General features: G+C 41.2%; 1 protein-coding gene across 4 annotated transcripts in view; it reads right to left on the minus strand.

Moving 5' to 3' along the window:
- LOC143907033 (retinal guanylyl cyclase 2) overlaps positions 1-20,805 on the minus strand; it is a 46,507-nt gene that overhangs the window by 9,868 nt on the left and 15,834 nt on the right. For all 4 annotated transcript variants that reach the window (XR_013259706.1, XM_077423521.1, XM_077423520.1 and 1 more), the window contains 16 exons: positions 15,903-16,258; positions 14,221-14,384; positions 12,494-12,620; positions 11,535-11,687; positions 8,317-8,695; positions 6,780-7,081; positions 6,169-6,271; positions 5,556-5,658; positions 4,286-4,474; positions 3,343-3,423; positions 3,077-3,253; positions 2,536-2,695; positions 1,902-2,051; positions 1,177-1,348; positions 641-781; positions 213-405 (listed from right to left, as the gene is read on the minus strand). Coding sequence is in view for 3 of the 4 variants with exons in the window: in XM_077423521.1 (XP_077279647.1) it covers positions 213-405; positions 641-781; positions 1,177-1,348; positions 1,902-2,051; positions 2,536-2,695; positions 3,077-3,253; positions 3,343-3,423; positions 4,286-4,474; positions 5,556-5,658; positions 6,169-6,271; positions 6,780-7,081; positions 8,317-8,695; positions 11,535-11,687; positions 12,494-12,620; positions 14,221-14,384; positions 15,903-16,170 (2,862 nt within the window). In the remaining variant the exon portion in view is untranslated. The remainder of the gene's footprint in view (positions 1-212; positions 406-640; positions 782-1,176; positions 1,349-1,901; positions 2,052-2,535; positions 2,696-3,076; positions 3,254-3,342; positions 3,424-4,285; positions 4,475-5,555; positions 5,659-6,168; positions 6,272-6,779; positions 7,082-8,316; positions 8,696-11,534; positions 11,688-12,493; positions 12,621-14,220; positions 14,385-15,902; positions 16,259-20,805) is intronic.

Here is a 20,805-nt window from a genome sequence, read left to right on the forward strand (position 1 = left end):
TTTTTTTAGAAAAGCAGCAGCCGACTTTTATTTATATAGTTTATATAGTACTTGGTGAAATTATACTTGATATCTAATTTTATTATTTTCCTTTGTAAGACTTTCTTTTGCAAACATAATTATTTATTTTATTTTATCTTTATATAAATAAGATTGTAGGTAAATAAACTTGTTGGAAACAAAGTATGGCCACGCGATTATCATGCAATTACCTTGTAAACCGTGTATGCGTTAATCGTGTCGTCGAAGCAAGTGTACAGATCGTTGAGAAGATCAACCACCTGAAAGGGCGTCGAACGCGCGGATATCGTCGTGAAGCCAACGATGTCCGAGAAATAAATCGTGACCTCGCGAAACTCTTCGGGATCGACGGGCATGCCGAGCTTCAGTTTCTCGGCGACCGAACTAGAAACACCGAGTCAAATACGCTAATTTTCCCCGAAAAAAGTTAAAATAATAATTCTGTCAATTTAATACATTTTTTACCGATAGTCAATTTGTTAAAAATTGGTCAATTTCCAATTTTAATTATTAAGCAACAGAAGTGAATTAATTTAATATCGACAATAACGTTATCCAACCAATTCTGACAGCATTATTTTCGCGAAATAAAAATTTTACATATTTCTCTGTTGTTTACCTAGGTAACATTCTATTCAATAATTGCTCGGTCTTTTTCTTCTCCATGTCAAGCTGTTCCGTACGCTCGCGAATGAGTTCCTCCAGATTGTTCGAATACTTCTCCAGCATTTGAAACATCGTGTCTACGAAGTTTACCTTTCTGAAAATAAAACGTGTTGGGGCGTCTTTTCGATTACTATCACAAAATACTTGTTTTGTCGATGAAATTTAAAGCTGGGTAAAGAAATAAATATTTCTTTGAGATTGATAAAGATCTTTTTTTCTAAATATATAATAAAAAAAATAAATATTTAGTTACTCATTATTAACTTGCTGAAGTTTATTGACGTAAAAAAAAATGTAACTAATATTTAACAAAAAAAAGTCTTTATCTTCAAAGCTAAAACTGTTCGACATCATTGAATCGTGATTAGATTTGCGAAAAATAAATTTCGGCACCGCAGTCCTTGACTTCCGGCCCAATGTCACATCCAATATTTCTGCTCTGAAGGGGCACAATGCCTTGAAGATTATATGGTCGGCCATCGATTTTACCTCCCGTGATTTAACTTCTTGAAGAGATCGTGAACGTCGTCAAAGTCGGGCCTCATTTCAGCAGTTTCCGCCCAGCACTGGCGCATGATGTTTATGGCTTCCGGTGGCGCGGCACCCTTGCTGACCGATGGTCTGATCAGGGGCGGTGGCTTCATTACTTTCTCGATTATATCTACGAGATACGTGAAATGCCTTTGACGTTTTGATCCTCAAACGTAGCGATTGTAAAATTCTAGCGTTAGAATTTCAAATCGCTGACGATCGACACTGCGCCGTTACAAGATTCCGAAATTTCACGCTTATTGTATTTTTGGATAATTGACGCCAATAAATTAATGCGTAAATACAGCGTTAATCCTCAGTAATCGCAAAATCTGAGTTGTAATTACGTGTCTATCGTTAATCATTTTATCGGAAAACGATATGCGCGAAGAATTGGCTCATTCTTATCTCATTTCTCTTTCATTTACTATAATTATATTTTTTTCGATATTTTAATGGAAAGCTATACGAGATGTTCGCCAAGCAATTATTATCTCTAAGCATAATTTAAATTGTTAATCCTGGCCTTACAGAAACAATTAATTGATTACAACTTGAAATAATTGATATAAGGAAATAAATACATTTTTCTCGGTCTACTGAATTATTTCAAGTCTGGATTCATGGAAGAAGAGGTGATCCTCATGTACTTCGAACGTTAACAGAAATCGTGCGCACATTACCTTCCGGAGATAGGGCGAGCATACAAAATGGTTCTCCGCGAACAACAACTTCCTGCATGATAATTCCGAAACTGTAAACATCCCCCGGCTGGGTTCCTTTTTTCCGCAAATTCAGATGCCTAAGCAGTTCCGGCGCGGTCCACAACAGGTCTATCCCGAACAACAAGCCGGCAGTTATTAACGAAATTAATAGCGGCTCGCTTATGCTAATTATTCTAATCCTATTCTCACTCCCCTAATATAATCCTATATTATCTAAAGTAACACGAAACCCTGGATCTCACAGTTTGAATATCTTCAATTAGCAAAGCATGCAGTTTAACTTTTAATTAGTAAAACTTTGTAACTTGAGTAACTTGTATCTCGGCAAAATTTCTAAATAGCGCGCAAACACTGAGATAATAGCGCCTGATGAGCACAAAATGTAATTTTCATGCAATTAAAAAAGTAGGTTCAAAAAGATAATTTTATAACAATATGATATTTTTCAGGAGCTATAGGAGTTATTGTAATCTTTCTTGCTCATCTGAGTTTAAATTTAAAAATTCCACATAAGAGATCACATCGAACGAATGTACCATGAAGATGATATGATGAGGCAAAACAAGAGTCGTATATAGCGAAGGAAACTTACCTCGAGCTGTTTTCACTGGCGGCACTATGTTCTGGACTTCATAAAATGCAGGCAGGCCGTAATCGGTAACTTTCAAGACCCACCGCGCATCGATCACGCAATTCCGCGACGTGAGGTAGCCGTGGACGCGTATCGGAGTGCTGTGAAGGTATTTCATACCCTGAAGCAAACATAAGCCATACAAAATTATCATAGTTTCAAAGTATGCATATAGAATCAATTTCAAGTTCAAAACTTTAAAATTATTCAGGGATTTCTCATCAAAATTAAAATTTACACGTCCCTGATTATTCTGCATAATAATTTTAACGGTTTAACCTGTTTGCATGTCATATACACACACACTCAATGTTTCCTTTTCATTTTCACGTTAGTCTCATTATATTAATTAAAAATTAAACGGTAACGAAATATATAATCGAAATGTATAATCCCACTGATATTTTTTCATCTCTTTTAAATCTTTCTGGTTTTTCGAAATCTTCTTGGCGGTGTGCCATGGCACGTGCGTTTAACGCATCATATTTCAGGTCTTACTCACCCGTACAAGATCGGTGAGCAAGGATAATCTGAAGGACCAGTCGAGTTTAATCTCGTCCTGGACGAGTACGTCCTCCAGGGAGCCCCTCGAGCAGTACTCCGACACCAGACAGGGTCTCGTAGGTTCATTAAGGCATCCAATCAGTGGGTTGAGGTTCTCGTGTCGCAGCCCGTGGATCTGCTCAAAAGTAGAAACGTGCAAGTGGGGAGAAACACAGATCAAAATCTAATTCAGAGGAATGAATATAAAAGGATGTGCGTCTTTACCGTGACCAGCACGTCCATGGCCTTGTTCTTCAGTTCGAACGTACCTTGAAAGGGCAGCTCCTTCAATTGAACCAAGTCGCCCTACCAGAAATCAGGACGGATCATTAACTCGGAGCACATTGATACAACGTTACATCCGTCTTGTAATCTATCGACTTCTGTCGCCCGAGGGGGGGGGGAGCGTTCGGACGACGTGACATTTGATTGAGATAAAACCGGAGATTAGCTCGCATCTTTTTCAGCGTGCGTTTTAATACCATATATCTTATCAATCTTCATTACGTATAAAAGGTTCTTATCGGTCCGATCATATTCCGGAACTTACGGCATCGGCATTAATCAGCGTCACCGTGTAAGGATATAAGGGACACTGACGTCTACGACGTCAGTGCGAAAATGAATATCGATGTGCGTCTCGGAATATATTCTTAGCGCTATCGGATAATACCGCGCGTCGTGTCAAGCAGAAAATTCTCGGAAGTGATCAAGGATGAAATTGTTTGCAAGGGCGAAGGTACATATACAATGTAGAATACCGATAATGCCTTGAAAGCAGATATATGGGACATCCTAAGTTTTCTTTTTCCCCTCCTCACTGATTCTCGCTCTATTTTCTTTTTATATATAAAAACACGGGTACGGGATAAAATTGGAAGCTAGAAAATATTGGTCAAGTACAATATTTCTTCTACGTACTATTATCCTCTTATCGCGTGTCGTCTCTCGTAAATTATCAGACGCTTATATAAGTTAGCCCGAGCTTAGATCTTGTCTGGATCAACACGGAAACTCGATCGACGGAGATTAAAATCTGGGGCGAAGATAAAGGAAAGGAGGACCGCGGAGGTTCTCGCAGCGTTCGAGTCTCGCAGCCACGGCGAGGTGAACGCGAGGTGTATCCGGACGCGATTGTTAAACAGGCACTGCCAGGTGCACAACTCACGTTATATCTAGCGCGTGGATCCTTGAAGAAGGTGTTCCGCGGTATGTTCCCGCCGCTGGCCTGCAGGTACGGCCTCAGCGAGTTCACGCTCCCGAGCTGGAGCAGATCCGGCTTCTCGACTTCCGGCCCGCCGAACTCCTGCAGCTGCTGCAGCCAGCAGCACAGCATCGCCTCGATGCCCTCGTCTACCTAAGAACACGCGCGCGCCGTGTGCGATAAAGTGTACTTCACCGCGGATATTCGAACGGGTAGGATGCGAGGTAATAGGATCGAATGGTTGTACATAATGTTTGCCGGAAAAGCTCGACCTCGCTACGACCTGATATCCTTGATATAAAAATGGTTGTAAACGCGGAAAAAGAGAAACTGAATAAGCTAATATAATACCTTATACGCATGAACAAGCTATGCAAAAAGCATTCATTGTAGTCGTTTTGTGCTTTACAAATCTCTCTTTTATGTACATTTCTTTCTAGAAGATTTTTACTTTGTGTATAAATAATTTCTTTCTTCAAGGAGAGATTTTATTCTGGAAATACGTCGTTTATATTATTCTTTTATGTCAAGCATGCAGTTGAATGGAGCACCGTAAAAGAGCCGTAAACATTACTTTTTTAAAACGAAGATTACGATGACTATTCATGATATTTAATATGCGGTAGCATATATATAAGGGGTGCCTGAAGCGCGGTTAAAGTTCGCTCGGCGGTTCAATTAAGCCGAGTGAACTAGCGTCACGGTGACATTTAGCACTTTTATCAGCTATTTCTACCACGTAGACTGATCATTTAGGAGCTCAGCGACCGTTCTCTCCGCGTGAAATATATCCTATCAAGAGCGTAGCGGCCCCTCGCGTACGAAACGTTCCGTTGCGTCATATTAAGAAGAATTTTTCCCCGCAAAGAAAAGTTCGTCCGCAGCGCTAACACGACTCCACAATCCTGACTCGGCGACAGTGAAAAATTGCTCCCGCCATATAAAACGTCGCATTACGGTTTTGTTTCGACGTATACTAATAAAAAGTGAACACGGAATTTCACAACGTAAACTCACCGACGAGTTTAGCGAGATATATTAATTCCTTTCACGCCATTCGCGGGATATTTCACGGGGGAACGATCAAAGACATTGATGAAAAAAGTAACCAAGTAGCTTTATTAATAATTTTAGTAATTCTATGCAAGGATTCTTTATAATCCTTTCGGCGGCGCTGAAAGGAAAGGATTAAAAGTCCCTGTTATGTTCTGCTTCCGAATGAAATTCCACTCACCGTTCTTGAATCTACTGGAGGCACTTGAGGAAAAACGAAGTCCGACGTCGTTAAAATGATTTTGTACGGGCCCTTGGACATCCTTTTCTTAAGCAGCCGCTTCCTGCAATAAATTGCCATGTATCCAACACAAAGTCTCTGCTTATTAAGAATAACAAGGGTCTGAGAACTTTATAAATTATGTCCACTTTGTAAATAAACGCTCCCTTAAGTGTGAAAAATTTCATAACAAAATAGCTTTGTATCAAAATGCTTCCCGTATTCTGTATATTAAAACTTTGTAGCGTAATTAATTTAAATTACGCTACTATTGATCAACACAAATGCTTCATCATTTCTCAAAATATATTAAAATTTATTGTAACTTGTTTGTTTTCTAGTTATTATTTCAATTAAAAATCAAAATAATGCTAATCAATTTAATATAACTCAGGAACATATCCATGAAAACCTGATATTGATTCTAAAATTGTAAATATATGTTCAACAGAAATAAAGAAGAAGTATTTCTGGCGATTAGGGGGCAATGGAAGCGTTGACGCACGTCACTTTCTTCGGTTTGGCTACAGGCTATAAACGATATGATGTATAACGTGATAAAGTGATCGCTCACCGGATTATAATTGCGACGGCAATGGCGACAAAGGTGAACAGCAGCGACCCAAGAATAATAGCTACGATATGTGTGGAACGGAAAGACATGTCGGCCAAGCCATCTGTTAAATAATTAATGCACTGCATTACCTCATTACGGCGTTATAGGGCGATATTTTCGGAATCGAGGGAGCTGCCTATCGATCCCGATCGGAAAGGTACAAAGGGAGGGCCCTTCCTTCGCACCTTTTCCCCATTCCGCAATTATCCTATCCTATTTTTGACAATACCCCCTCCGATCGTAGCGCGACGCGATCGCACGAGCATCGCACATTATAGACAAAACCCAATAAAAATATAATATATATATATATATATATATATATATTCATTCTCTTCCACGATATATATATATATATATATATATATATATATATATATATATACGATGTTAATTATGCATTAATAATTGCACGTCATCCGCAGACTAGTTTGCACCGTTCGCAAGCGCGATTTTCCATTTGAAGTGTTATTGCCTTTAATGTCATATTAATTACGCAATAAAACCGTCACGTAAAGAGACAGACGGCGGGGGCGGGGATGCTGTTATCATATCCTCTGAAAACTCACTCGGGCAATCGCCGTCGACGTCGCACGACGGCAGATCGGGCGCCTCGATGTTGAGAAACGCCATCGCACTCGGCGTCAGCTGCTGGACCATCAGCTGCTGCTGATGCCGCTCGACCACCGTGAGGATCGGCTCCCAGCCGGCGTCACGCCAGTTCATTAGGGCATACGTGTATATCTTGTTGTTGTGGCTGTCGAGGCTGCTGTTGTCGCGCGTCAGCACAGTCAGCGATTCATTCAGTCGATCGAGCAACGCCAGCGTCGCGTAATTCTGCGTGCCGTTGAGGATCTTACTCACGTCGTACCTGCGTAAGAAACCGTCGACGTCGGGAGTGTCTCTTGAGGAGGCGACGCGGCGTCGCGACGCCCCGCCGCGCCGGGGACGCCGCGGGGCCACTTCCCATGAGTTAATCATGTAGCGAATTATACGGATCGACGTCTACAATTAACTCGGCTCGATGATCCGACAGACACGATTTGTATTATAATTCGGGATCGTCATGTGCGCACCGCACGGCGGCGGCGGTGGAATTTCGTAATTACGTAGCCTCGTTGTTGCCTCAATCAAAGAAAAGCCCTTTGATTAAGGTCAACCTCTCAGCTGACTCCCCGACAATTTACGTCCCAGTCGAATTTCCTTAGATTTGTGTTAAACAATTAATGCAAATTTGGTTAAGAATATGATTCATCTCTTAAACATTATTTTATCTCGTGTTTTATAATATTTTTAATATATTAATGTTAGTTTTTCCCAGAACGCAGTAAAAATGCGTGTTTCTAAAGAGAGATGAAAGCTGTTGCTTGCATTACGACACGCTGATATTTTTTGCTGTTATTTCGAGGATCTTCAAAACTCTATCTTTGAAGGATGATCTGAGTAACGGGAAATTTTTGCCATTATAAATCTTCTCTCGTTAGTACTTATATATCCCTTCAAGTATATACGCGAAGAAAATGAGCTACAAGTATTCTGAAGGACAAGTGATTAATTACGTAATTCTGAGGACGTTAATTAATTTGCCAGCGTGACTGCAGAATTATTCACGATCCGTTGTTGCGTTCTTGCTAACTACGACATTTGTGGATGACTTAATCGCGATAATTAATAATCATTGAGACTTAAGATGCCCTAACTGATACTTGATATCGATTTCTAGAAAAAAAAATTACATATTCATGACGTAGATAATTCATCACGAACGGTATATCGTTTACTTATAGACTAATGTAACGAAGGCAGATTTCAGGCTGTGAAAAGAAAAGCTATGAATATTGTAACGATTGTCTATATCGATCTTGAAGAAATCAACCAGTAACAAAATTAGAATAGATTTTATCATTTATATAAAATTTATAATAACGTTTATAACTGAATAATCTATATCTTTGTTAATTAACTTTATATTCTGTCTAAAAGTATAATTTTATATTTCATGAAGAAGCTGCATTATTCCGCGCGGGTCTAGAATGTCTCAAACCCGCAACTACTTACATCGATATAAAGTGACCCCGAGAGTTAACGTCGTTAATAATTGATTACCTTTGATCGAGTGGCGCGACCACAAGCAGATTCTCCATCGTGGTGCTGCTGAGATTCCTCGGCGGGGCGAATCTTCGCGAGGTCTGCTGCACCCTCCGCATTCTCTCGTCTCTCTCCGGGGTCGTGTACGGGCCGGCGCGAGTTACATTCGAGGTAGAAAAATTGGAAGACTGTGTAATCGCGGATTCGGCCAAGGTCGACGGATCGGTGGGGGGTGACGTGGGCGGCGGCGAGTCGTCTCTCGGTAGGAAGAGGTCGATATCCTCCGTGTGGATCATCAGAATGACGGAATTCTGGATGTGCGTTTGCCACGCGGCGTTCAGCTCGATCAGAACGCGGTTCGTCATCTCGTCGAGTAGCGGCAGACAAAGCACCATAACTGGCAAAAAAAAAGAAGGATCAAGTTCGCGTGACTGCATAAAGAGGAATATGAAATGAAGGTAAACGAATAAAAGGTCAAAGAGAGATCTGAATAGACGATTTTAGATCATAATTGAATTATTTATTATTTGATGTTATTATTTACTTATTGGATTTTAAGTGATTTGTAATTTAGATAAAGAGAAGATAAGGTATAATAAATCTATTTTTACAATCTTTTTTGTAAGTAGGTTCTTATAAATCGACATGTAGAAGTCTTCTCTATATCTATCATTCAGAGTGACGTTATTCAACATGTAATATTATTTTAGAAATTGTATTCAAAGCAATATCTATCGTAGTTTATTCACGTTAATAAACCAAGGGATTAGATATAGTAACTGCTATATATATATATATATATATATATATATATAATATATATCTTAGAAATATATAATCGCCTAAATAGCGTGTTCAGTATTCATATATCTAATTGGATAATAATCAATAAAAATTTGAAATGCTTCCGATGAGTTATTGGTTTTCTATAAAAATAATATTTGAAAAGTCAAAATATATGTTTAATTGACACGAGAAACGAGAAAGTCTTCAAAGTAAATAGTAAAATTCATCCTTTTTGCTATAGTTTTACGTCATCCATCATATAGCCCCTAGGTATGATTCGCAATATTCTGTACTGTATGAATGTACGTGCACGAATAAATAGGAGAGTAAAAGGACGAACGGAAAAAGGGCACGGAGAAAAGAAGGATAAATCGTAGAAAATGATGTATTAGCTAACGACCAGGGAATGACCAATCGAGTGGAGATTGAATTTATATAGCCGTATATATATATCTATAACCTTTTCAAAAGAACTTTAAAGCCGGAGATTTTAATTAAAATATTATAGGAAATGCTGATATTAATTAACTGCAGGAAAAAAAGAGAAACAAAGAGACGCCATGCACCTTTCCGTCGTAGAATAAAATCGTAAACTCTGAAATGTATATTCCGACGACAAAACGGATAAACGGGCAAGACCCACTCGTACGTAGTAAAAGCCATTTCGTGTCCTTTACATTTGCGTAAACGCAGATTGCGCTTATCTCAGTGAAATGCGAAGCGAACCGTTCATTCATAAGGCTGAAATTAATTAAAACGAGCTTTGACTACGTCATATCTCATATTAAGCTATACGTTTCGCTTGAGGCGAACCCTCCATGGAAAGTTCACGTCGTCGTCGTCGTGCCATTACTCGATTCATTTGCAATCCCGAGTACACCGCCGGGCGTCGTAAATTGTTGTTAACTAACAAGTTAATCCCGCTTCTGCGGAGATGCTGAAACGCGCGGTTATTACGTGGCGATCGGTGCGATGCGAAAAATTTAGAAAAAAAATTGCGACGAAATTTCAATTTCTCGTAACGGTCCTCGGATGGCTCATAAGCGTTCTCTCTTCTCTCATACATATAGCAGTTGGAAGACCTGCAGATTGGCCGCACAGGTGGGTTTTATCGCCGCTAAACCTGGGTTCAGCAGCCGAGCTAAGTCCCGCGACGTCTTTTATGTACGGCGAAACATTTAAAAAGACATTGTTAACTTCACGACCCTCCATAAACGCACACCACGTACTAGCGAGAGCAATCTTCTTGTCTATTTACTTCTACTCGCTGGAAATTGCGCTTGCTGAGCTATCTTAAGCCCCATATAAAGCGCATAAAAGATTTGTAAAGAGATTCAGAAATATATATATATATATATAGATTTCTACTTAAATTCCATTTCTCAAAGAGCATATAAACAGCAATAAACTCGCACCTGTCTATATTGCGACGGCTATGTTTATTTTATTTCAGTGTTAGTCTTGAGCAATATTTTTCAAGCGGATTAATTTACTCTGCAAAAATGTAATAAATCTGCATGTTTATTTCAACGACGGATTTTTCTCCTTCTCTTTGACGATACTCGCGTCTCTCAAAATTTTGTTATTTCATCTCTGCAAAAGATTGCTGCTTAATATTGAAAGACACCTTTTGATACTTCGACGTGTATTAAGGAAGAAAGGAAATCGACCCTAAATAGGATTAAATTGAGTTAAAGTCGAAGGGTTCCGAGACACCCTATGTAAATTCGCAACGACGGAACGTAATTAAAGGATTAAGTTCGCGAACACCATCTGGAATAGTTCAGAGCTGATGGCATCGCCATCAAACTGTGACTCGCGCGAGTCGTAGGGCATTAGAACTGTATAAACGTCCTCGATCACGAAGGGATTTCATCAGGACGAAAGTACGAGGGGGACGCGTGTACGCGCCATTCGTGTTCAGGACGAAGGCGCGCGTTGCCTCACGCCGTTTAATCCTCAATCCGATAGTTTCGGTAGTTACTCCAGCAGAGATAGACACACACACACACGCACGCACGCACACACACACACACACACACACACACACACGCACGCACGCACGCACGCACGCACGCACGCACGCACGCACGCACGCACGCACGCACGCACGCACGCACGCACGCACGCACGCACGCACGCACGCACGCACGCACGCACGCACGCACGCACGCACGCACGCACGCACGCACGCACGCACGCACGCACGCACGCACGCACGCACGCACGCACGCACGCACGCACGCACGCACGCACGCACGCACGCACGCACGCACGCACGCACGCACGCACGCACGCACGCACACACACACACACGCACGCACGCACACACACACACACACACACACACACACACGCACACGCACACGGAGACTTCGGAGCCGGGGCTGTGAGTGCCGAGTAATACTCGCGAGTTTCTCGTATAACGGGATTAATCGTGCATTACTTACCACGACGGGAAACGCTGTGCACGGACCTCAGAATCCTGCGGATCTGCTCGAGGGTGGCGCGATGGGGTAGAATCAGGTGGTACCGCAGGGCGACGCCGATCCTTCGGAACGCATTGATCACAGCACGGTCCAGACTGGACCACGGCTCGCGATCTACGGCATTAATCGTATCTCTCTAATGCGCATTAAAATTCAACGCGCTGGTCGCGCATCGCGTTTTAATGGACAGGTCGGACAGTTCGGTTCCGACTGTCCTCGGTTGTTATCGGTCATTATTGTCCCAGATCCTTAATCCCTAAACTCTGGCTCGACTGAACGAAATTGGGCTGTGACGTCAGGGGGCAAAAAGTCATACGTAATTTTCTCGTGCGGCGCACGTTGGAATAAATGAGCTTTTTTGCATCGCGCATCTCTCTCTCTCTCTCTCTCTCTCTCTCTCTCTCTCTCTCTCTCTCTCTCTCTCTCTCTCTCTCTCTCTCTCTTCCTCTCTCGCTTCGTTTGACGGAGCCGACTTGCAAAATACATTACGTAATTCTTAAGCTAAGTCGTGAATTAACAAAGACGTGAATTAACCAAGTTTTAATCAGCTGTCACGAAGTATCTATATTTTTGTTGGAAATGCAGAACATATTTAGATTAAATTTTATAGCATCTCTATAAAAAAATTTATCTTTTACAAATTATATTTTTAAGATTATTGAAATAGTTCATATTTTTTGTTGTATTTATATCTTAAAAATCACTTATTTATCTTCTATTTTGTAAAATTTTAGTTTTGAAATAATTTAAATTGGATGGACAATGAAAAAATATTGTATGTTGATGATAAAAAAACATTAGAATAAAACAAAAATTGAAATAGGCAATATTTTTTATTTGTTATAGCTAATGCTATTCGCTCAATAGAATTTATCTAGAGTAATTATACATATATACGTAAGTGTTTTCCGAGGACTTACCTATACTGATAACATCCGCGGACTTCCACTGCAAGTGCAGGAATATTTCCGCTACGGCATTAGCCATTGACGGTAATGAAGGAGAGAGCCTAATGATCGAGGATAGATCCCTTTCCTTTAAATCTCTCTGGAAAACAAGTTAGCGATATTCACGATCTCAAATTTTAACGAGGCGCTACTCGAGACGTTTTATTTTCGGTTCGGGGTCTACGGTACTTCTGTTTGAAATCAATACTATCCGACGAACAAAATTGTTTTACGGAAAAATATTTGTAAAAATTTTTCAGGATATTCATTTTGGTGCACATAACTTTTCCAAAGCAATAACAGATGTGCGTATGGTTTATTTGCGTTTTTTCATATAGTAAAATAAAATCCAAAACATTTTTTATAGCATTCATATTCCGCAATGTTATCATTTTGAAACGATTTTTCGCTTCTTTTTCGTTAAAAAACTGCTTCGGACAAAGGTTAAAAGTTAAATATAACGGCATTGTGAAATTCAATTTCCTTTTAGGCAAGTCAAAGAATACCCGAAAGTGTTGGATTTGCTGAAACGATGACATAACTGTCGTCTTGGGGGACGTGTGAAATATCTACGAGCGGGATAAAAAGCTTTTTCGCGGAGGCGGCGATTTGTTTCGCTCAAGCGAATTGTGCCGATGACAAAGTTCACGGATGAATCAAAGGAAATTTGACGAAGCTCTATATATTTATTGCCTCCACTCAGGCACCTGACGGAGTATAAGTACTGGCGAGTTTGCCGCTTGCATCGGAAATGTCCATAATCGGACCATGCACCAATTAGAAAACTAAATATCGGGAAATAACCATTTATCCGGTTCGATTCAACCGATGCTCGCAAGTCGGTTATTAAAATTAAAATTGCTTCTTCCCAGTAGAATCGATTTACGTATACAGAGACCGAGGCGAAATTTACAGCCTTGCCAATTTCCAGTCGGGGATATTACGTTGTATATAATTATTTACGAGCGCACAAATTTTCATCATTTTAACTTTTGCTCGCCGGGAAGAAATGCAACGGGCTAAATAACGTCGCGCCGTATTTCACGGTTTGCTACAAACGCGCCTGGCAATAAACATACCGCGTGCATTTTGATATCTCCTTTCGTTTGCACGTCTGACGCGGCGCAGTCCTTATTATTTTACACTTTTATATTTATTATTCCATAGAAGAGCGCGAATATATTTATTTACTAATAACAACATCCTGTCAAGGTATGATATCGGCATCCCGAAAAACACGTGTCGGAATCTGCCGTAAAAACATATTTTCGCATTGATTTAATCTAAACAAAGCGACACGTACATCAATATGTATCATAAATGTCACACTCGAAAAATTAAATTTCTAAAATGTTTAAAATACTTTTATTGATCGGTATAAAAAATAATAACAGTCAAAATATCCACGTAGAATGTTTTCAAGTGATACTAGTGATACAAGTCAACAACAGTCAGACATACCCGAGGAACGTAACGTTTAATTACTCCGACGTAAAATTCTAGATCTTTCTCTCTCCGCTATTTTTCTTCAAGAGAAAGAGCTGTAGTGTATAACAGCTTCGTTTTATATCGAGTATTATCGCAAGACCCCAGCTGTGTCTCTCGAGATACCGGGAAATGTACCTTAATTGCTGTTCGACAGCTCCGATAACTGTGTGTAAACTGCGAAGACCGTTCGCGGAGTAAACGATAACACTCACCAGCGGACAAGTCCAAGTTAGCAGCGGTTTATTCCCAAGATGCGCGAGTTTGGCGGCGACCTCGCAGATCGAGCTGTCGAGCGCGGCTATCACCGCCTTCGTCTTGCTCTCGCCGAGAGCGTGGATCAGCGCGCCGAGGCCCCCGGTTTCCGTCTCACACGTCTCTGATGGAAATAGTGGAAATTAATTAATCGGACCATTCAGTTCCCATTTAGAGCGACGACGATCGGAGATTTATCGGCGACCGGCCCGGGCGATCTTCCACTGTCTCCGACTACTTGTTATACCACCTCTGAAGGACGTGTTACAGATTACAGGTTACAGTTACAGGATGGCGAGTGCCGAGTGCGGATGTGATGCACTGATTTAATGGCGTAATTTTCAATGGGTCGGCTATCGATTCCGATAAACTCGCTATCCTCCTCCATCCCGAGATGGAGACAGTCACCGATGTACTTATATACGCTCTCGTGCCCTCCGCTCGTTACAGCCGGCACTCAACAACGTCGAATCCCACGATTCTATTCAGACCCAGTCGACCCAGACGCATACGTACGTATCACTCAGCGCGCAAGAGATACGTGTACGCGACCGTTGGCGATCATTGGCGCAAGATACAACGGTGCAAACGCCGCAAACAATTCGGCGCGGCGGAGACGCTATTAGCCGCGCTTCCTGAATGCTGATCTCTCGCGGCCACTCTCGCGGGAGAATCCGGAGAATCGGATTTGCGGCGGGGACTTGCGGGGACTGCGGGGAGTCGCCTGAGTCGTTCTCGAGCTCGGCGTATCAACTTCGTGCCACGCGAATCGCATTATATTCCGGTCGCATCGTCGACGGTATACACGGTACTCTAGTTTGCTATATACGTCGTTTCCGTGAGACGCGTTTGCCGTCTACAAACGGCAAACGCGTCGCGCTCTCTCGAGACCTGGACCCTTTCTACAGAATCTCCATCAACGGTTCTCGCTAGCCCGGCACTTACGTCGAACGTCGAACCGGCCGAATCGGCATAGCCGGCCGAGTTTCGATTTGAATACGTAATGGGATTATTGGACGTCGCGTGATTCATGGGCGTGTAAATTTAGGGCCGGCTTGATAACCTGTTACGGAAGTGCGCGAATGATTATATTACGCTCTATAATCTATGTATATTTGCGAATATATGCGTAATAGCATTACTCTCGACGGGGGGAGGAGCGAAACGTTACGTTAAAATTTAACATTGCCACCTCTGGCATGCAGCGAACGCATAAGCGCTTGCTCTGTATAATTATTATAATTAATTACTCGGGTGAGAGAAATAGCCCTCGAATTAATTAATGTATTCGAGATTACGATGTTGCGAGGTGCGTGTTTCAGATTTATCGTCTTTCGCACATGTAATCCCCCCTGTATAATTAATTATATACGCGTCATTAAATACCATCGGCCGCGCGCTTGTAAATTTTCAACGTCCGTTTTACACGTTCAGACAACATTTTCTAGTCGCGCGTACATCACGTGTACATCAATTGGTAATTACATAAAATATTCAAACTGTACTTTTTCCAATATCGTATATCGCGTATAAAATTTGCAGTACTCGCACGGCTGCTTCGCCGAATTATTGAATAAGTAGTATCATCGGATAAAGTATCCCCGGCACAAGTAGTATATATATAATATATATATATACTCACCGGATCTCGGCATCACGCTGATCGAGTGCTCGCCGGCTAGATCGCGCTCCAAGTGATCCTGTATCTCGGTGACGTTGATCTCCGCGTCGCATCTCTCGCCCAGGAAGATTATCACGTCCGCGTCGGGCCGGGGCCGCACGTCACGCGCTGTCTCCGAGGGGTAGGTGGACGTGCACGAGATACCGGCTTCGACAGCGGGGGAGAAGCACCCGGATAGGATCGCGATCGGGAGCCACCACCAGAACCGGCGAAAACAGTTCCCGGCCATGGGCCCCTGGACCCTGCCGACCACGATGTCACTGCCACCGCGGCGGGGAACGGCGGGAGAACGCTCTGTTCCGTCGATTCACCCTCGCCTGCGGAATACGTAAACGTGACCTAATTTCGACGATACTTAACAAGGCTAAATCTTTTTCGCATCGGACTCGAAAGATTCTTTCAAAGTTGCTTCATAATGGCATTGATTTCTGGCGCGATGTCTTTATTTTAGATCATGAAACAAATATATTTTCTTTCATTCTAACTTATTGGCACTAGTTCAGAAGTGCAGCGAAAACGAATGGACCTAATATTATTGGATACGTTTTTATTTACACAAATGTACTTTTTCTAATCAATATATAATAATAATAATAATAATGAACTTCTCATGTATGATGAAGATATGAAATTTACAGTAACCGATCGATGTGTCAATTTATTGTTATTAGTTTCACTTTTTATTTATTTAAGTCACATTTGACCTCGCAGAAACATTTTAGCGAAGCGAGCCGTCCGCGGCATACGCGAGAAAATGCGTGAGGCGATTTGAAAGTAGATATCGCGAGCCAATGAAATCGGGACGACTCTTTGTTTGCCACGCGGAATACGTGCGCGTGTTTTTTTCCTCTCCTTTAATGCCGCAAGAACAAGGAGCTCCGTGGCGTAATTAGAGCTCTTTGAAATGCTGCAACTGAATCCAGCAACGAGGTGAGATTTTTCTAAACAACTCGCGCGTCCGCTCTCCTATCGCTTTGTGTGGGGAAAATCAGAGTTTGGTGATGAGATGAATACTAACGTGAAAAATTGCGAGAGCAAAGTTATATGAACTTCCGTAACTTTGCGAGCAACAGGCAAACGATGTCCCGTACAGTCGACGAAACATTATCTGTACAACACAAACTTTGTAATATTTTTATATGCTCAAAATGACGAAAGAAAACATAAAAATGCATAGAATATATTTCAGACTCGCCGAACATTCCACTTTTCCTCTCGGTCTCGCCTACAATATTTCAATCAGCTTAGACTTTTAACAGATAAAAAAAAGGTAGTAGATTTAAGCGTGTGTATAAAAGAGAAACTTTAGAACTTCTGTTTATAATTATATCATTTATCATACTTCATACGAAAGCTCGAATTGTCGTTGTCGTTTGATGAATGTCAAAATAATTATTTTTAACTTATGCACGCCACGTAAAATTCCTAATTAAACCAATATAATAGTTAAAACGCTGTCGGCGCAACAAAATTTATAAAACTGACAAGGAAAAACCGCGCGCAATGTTGGTCGAAACTGCCGAAGCGAAAAACAGCCGTAAAAGAGTCATTTCCTTTTCGTCATATACTTACGTGCCCTTCGATCATTCCATCGGCTTTAAAATCTTTTTGGTATAATATACGCGCGAAGTCGAACAACAGAGATGGTGCCCCGGTTTTATCGAAAACACACTGTTATAACGTTATCGCGCCGTAAAAAAAAAACCTGTACACCAACAGTTTTTACAAGTACGCGATCAGAACTACACAGTGCAGGGTACACAGTTTTTACAGAGAGTTACTGGGAAAACAGAAATTGCATTCTAACTCTGTTTGCACAGCTATCCTTTTGATGATGATAACTGGATAACGGTTACCCCCTGACACACACACACACACACACACACGCACACATGCGCGACAGAGCAGCCCACGTGTGAACTTATGATGCTTATCGGCTTAATTCCGTTTAACGTAATTATCGAGCGCGGTTGATTGCTGGTTCGATTTCGCATGGGATTATCTCGATAATGAATAGGGCATATCCCGACGCGCATTCGTCTCCCTTAACGCTTTTGGGATAACGCTCCAGATTCCGTTTTGCGCGCGACGGCGGTAAGTAGATTTGCGCATAATTGCGTTTTCCATCGCTAGCTTTCTGTAACGTCATCACTACAAAATTGAATGCCGCTCGCGCACGTGACTTATTCTCTCTCCCCGTGGATTTCCAGGAAGAGAGGACATGAATTGGAAACAGGATTGTTTCGTCGGTTTGAAGTTTCCTGCACCCGCGCGGTTCGTTGTTAATATTCGCGAGATCATTCACGACTTCGTCAATGCGTCAATTGATAATTTTATAACCACATATTTATTATAAAGAACGCAACAAACACGTAATATCTTTTATCTCAGATTGATTGATGTTGTAAGGTTGTTATACGTTAAGCAATATACGTAATACGGGATTGAAACGGGAGCACAAAATACGTGATATCGAGATCTTTAATTAATTTAGGTCAATACGATATTGAACACATAATGATACGTTGCGTCAATGAGTTACAAATGTAATTCAGAATATAAATTGCAATAATCTCTTCGAAACAAATAACAATATACGCAATAACGCAATACATGTAATACAACGAATTTACATGGTAATAAATTCCGAAATGAATTTCTTGCTGCACGAATCTCCGCGAAAAATTTTATGACGCTTGTCACGTCCGTATCTGTTATTGGCTATGATAATTACTATCGTTATTCCGCGTTGAAAGAGAAGAAAAGATGTACTTTATCCACCGCGTCGGGATATTAAATTGGTTTCTCTCAGGCCGGATATATCGATGGAGAACTCTCGCGGCGATGGAATGCGCGACGGCGGAAATAAATAGATGAATTTTTCTGATAAAAGGAACGTGAGCGTTTCTCGAGTCGCGTTTTCCGTGTATCTGAATCGACGCGGACTTTTGTCCCGGACCTCGGATGATCCGGGACAAATCCACTTTGAGTCTGTCTATAAAAGTCTTCGCGAATACCTTAACTTTCGTATCACTCGCGATGCCGAGCGTACAAAGAATAATTCATTTTTACGCAATCCTCTCGCCGATGGAACGTGACAATCTAGAACACGATTGGAACACGAGAACACGTCTCAAAGGGTTCGTCTTTCACGGAGGTTGCAACCTACGACATCTGAGACGGTCCGGTGCCAGTTTATTACAGACAACATCAAGTATTGGTCTCGTTTTCTCGTTACGCGGACATTTATAATCGATTACGAGCTTGTTATGTCGGGAAAATTGCCGTGATGTAATTAACAAGACACGTAATGTCGAGTTATTTACCGTCGATGCACTCTGTAATGATTAAAGAAAATCGTCGCACACTGTGATGCTCAAGATTCGTGTTCTCTCTCTCTTTCTCTCTGTCTTTCTCTCCTCTTCTTATTAGCGCGGTGTAAATGCCAATAACGGTAACGCGCCAATTAACGAGAGAAATTCGCTCTAACATCTATGGGGCACTTCGAGAGGATGATTTTCCTGTTTACACAGTCTGAACAAGTTTCGAGCGCGCGTCGAGAACCGTCATCGATAGATGCATTGAATCGGATGCATCGGTCTCTGATGAATACTCGTAACGATTTCTTGCGAACAGCTCGACGTTCTCGACGACACCCGGGAGACACGCGGGATTATCATAATTCAACATCCTAAATTGGAAACGTGCCGTAAAATGCACGGGAAAGACAGAAAGATATGGAAGACGTCAATTTTGAATGAAAATGGCGCGACGACCTCCTGAATTTTATGGCCGTACGTCAAAACATCGTCGCGATGTTACTTTACGATGATCAGAATCGAGAAGTAAGATCCTAAAACATTTCGGGGCCATTCACTGCGGGAATGATTATTTTCGTTTCAGCAGACTCATCGTCAAACTCATCTCTCTCTTTATTCCCTTGTATATTTCTCTCCATTAATGTATTCGAGACGAGAGATATATTGTGTAAGTACATATACATAGATGTAATTGCGAATAATCGAATGCCAGATTTTTAATTAAATAGTCCGATTTTTCTGGATAAAGCAATTATAAGAAAAAGCATTAAAAATGTATTATTGTCTTAATTTAATCTTTAGCGATATAATATCTGCCATGTGCATCGATACTTTACGTAATTCGATACGTCACTCATTATTTCATAATGACGCTAAATTGGAATTGCATTATATCATATGCGAGGTGATCGATTCTATTATATATATATGTATATATATGTATATAGAGTTCACTCTATTTCTTCATTATGAAAGATTCTTAATATTGCATAAGCTAGAAGTCCACGTTCGCGATCTGATAATTCTATTATTTCTTTCTGTATCTTCTTTACACCTTTTCATACAGATCAATATGTCGTTCGCGCTTATCATCGAATTTAGATTATTCCTCTAATTGTGTTATGCTTTATGTGAAATTTAGCGCAATTAATTCTTTTTTTTAATCTTTTAAGTTTATTTTTAGAAACATCGCTATTGCTTATACATACGGTCTTTGCAAGAAAAATTCTTCAATTTATCAATAGTGCACCGTAATTTTGATCAAAGTTGTACGGCGTGGTAGCGTTTGCCTAAAGCAACGTTTGCACTACTCGATCACTTAATTCCTGTCGGATCGTAAATTGCGAAGACTGACGCGGGTTAGGTTGACACATTGAATCCGATCCAATTCGCGTCAAATACAGAAAGAATGAGATCAACAGGTGATGAATCTGCTATGGCATAGAGCACGGTAAATTAGTGGACCTGAGGAATTTAACGTCAGCTACATTGTCGCGCGACTTCCCAACGATGCGGAAATAAATTGTTGCGGCATCAAGCACGGT

The sequence above is a fragment of the Temnothorax americanus genome, unplaced genomic scaffold (assembly GCF_048541705.1).
Source record: "Temnothorax americanus isolate GAGA-0224 unplaced genomic scaffold, ASM4854170v1 Scaffold8, whole genome shotgun sequence".
Taxonomy (NCBI): domain Eukaryota; kingdom Metazoa; phylum Arthropoda; class Insecta; order Hymenoptera; family Formicidae; genus Temnothorax; species Temnothorax americanus.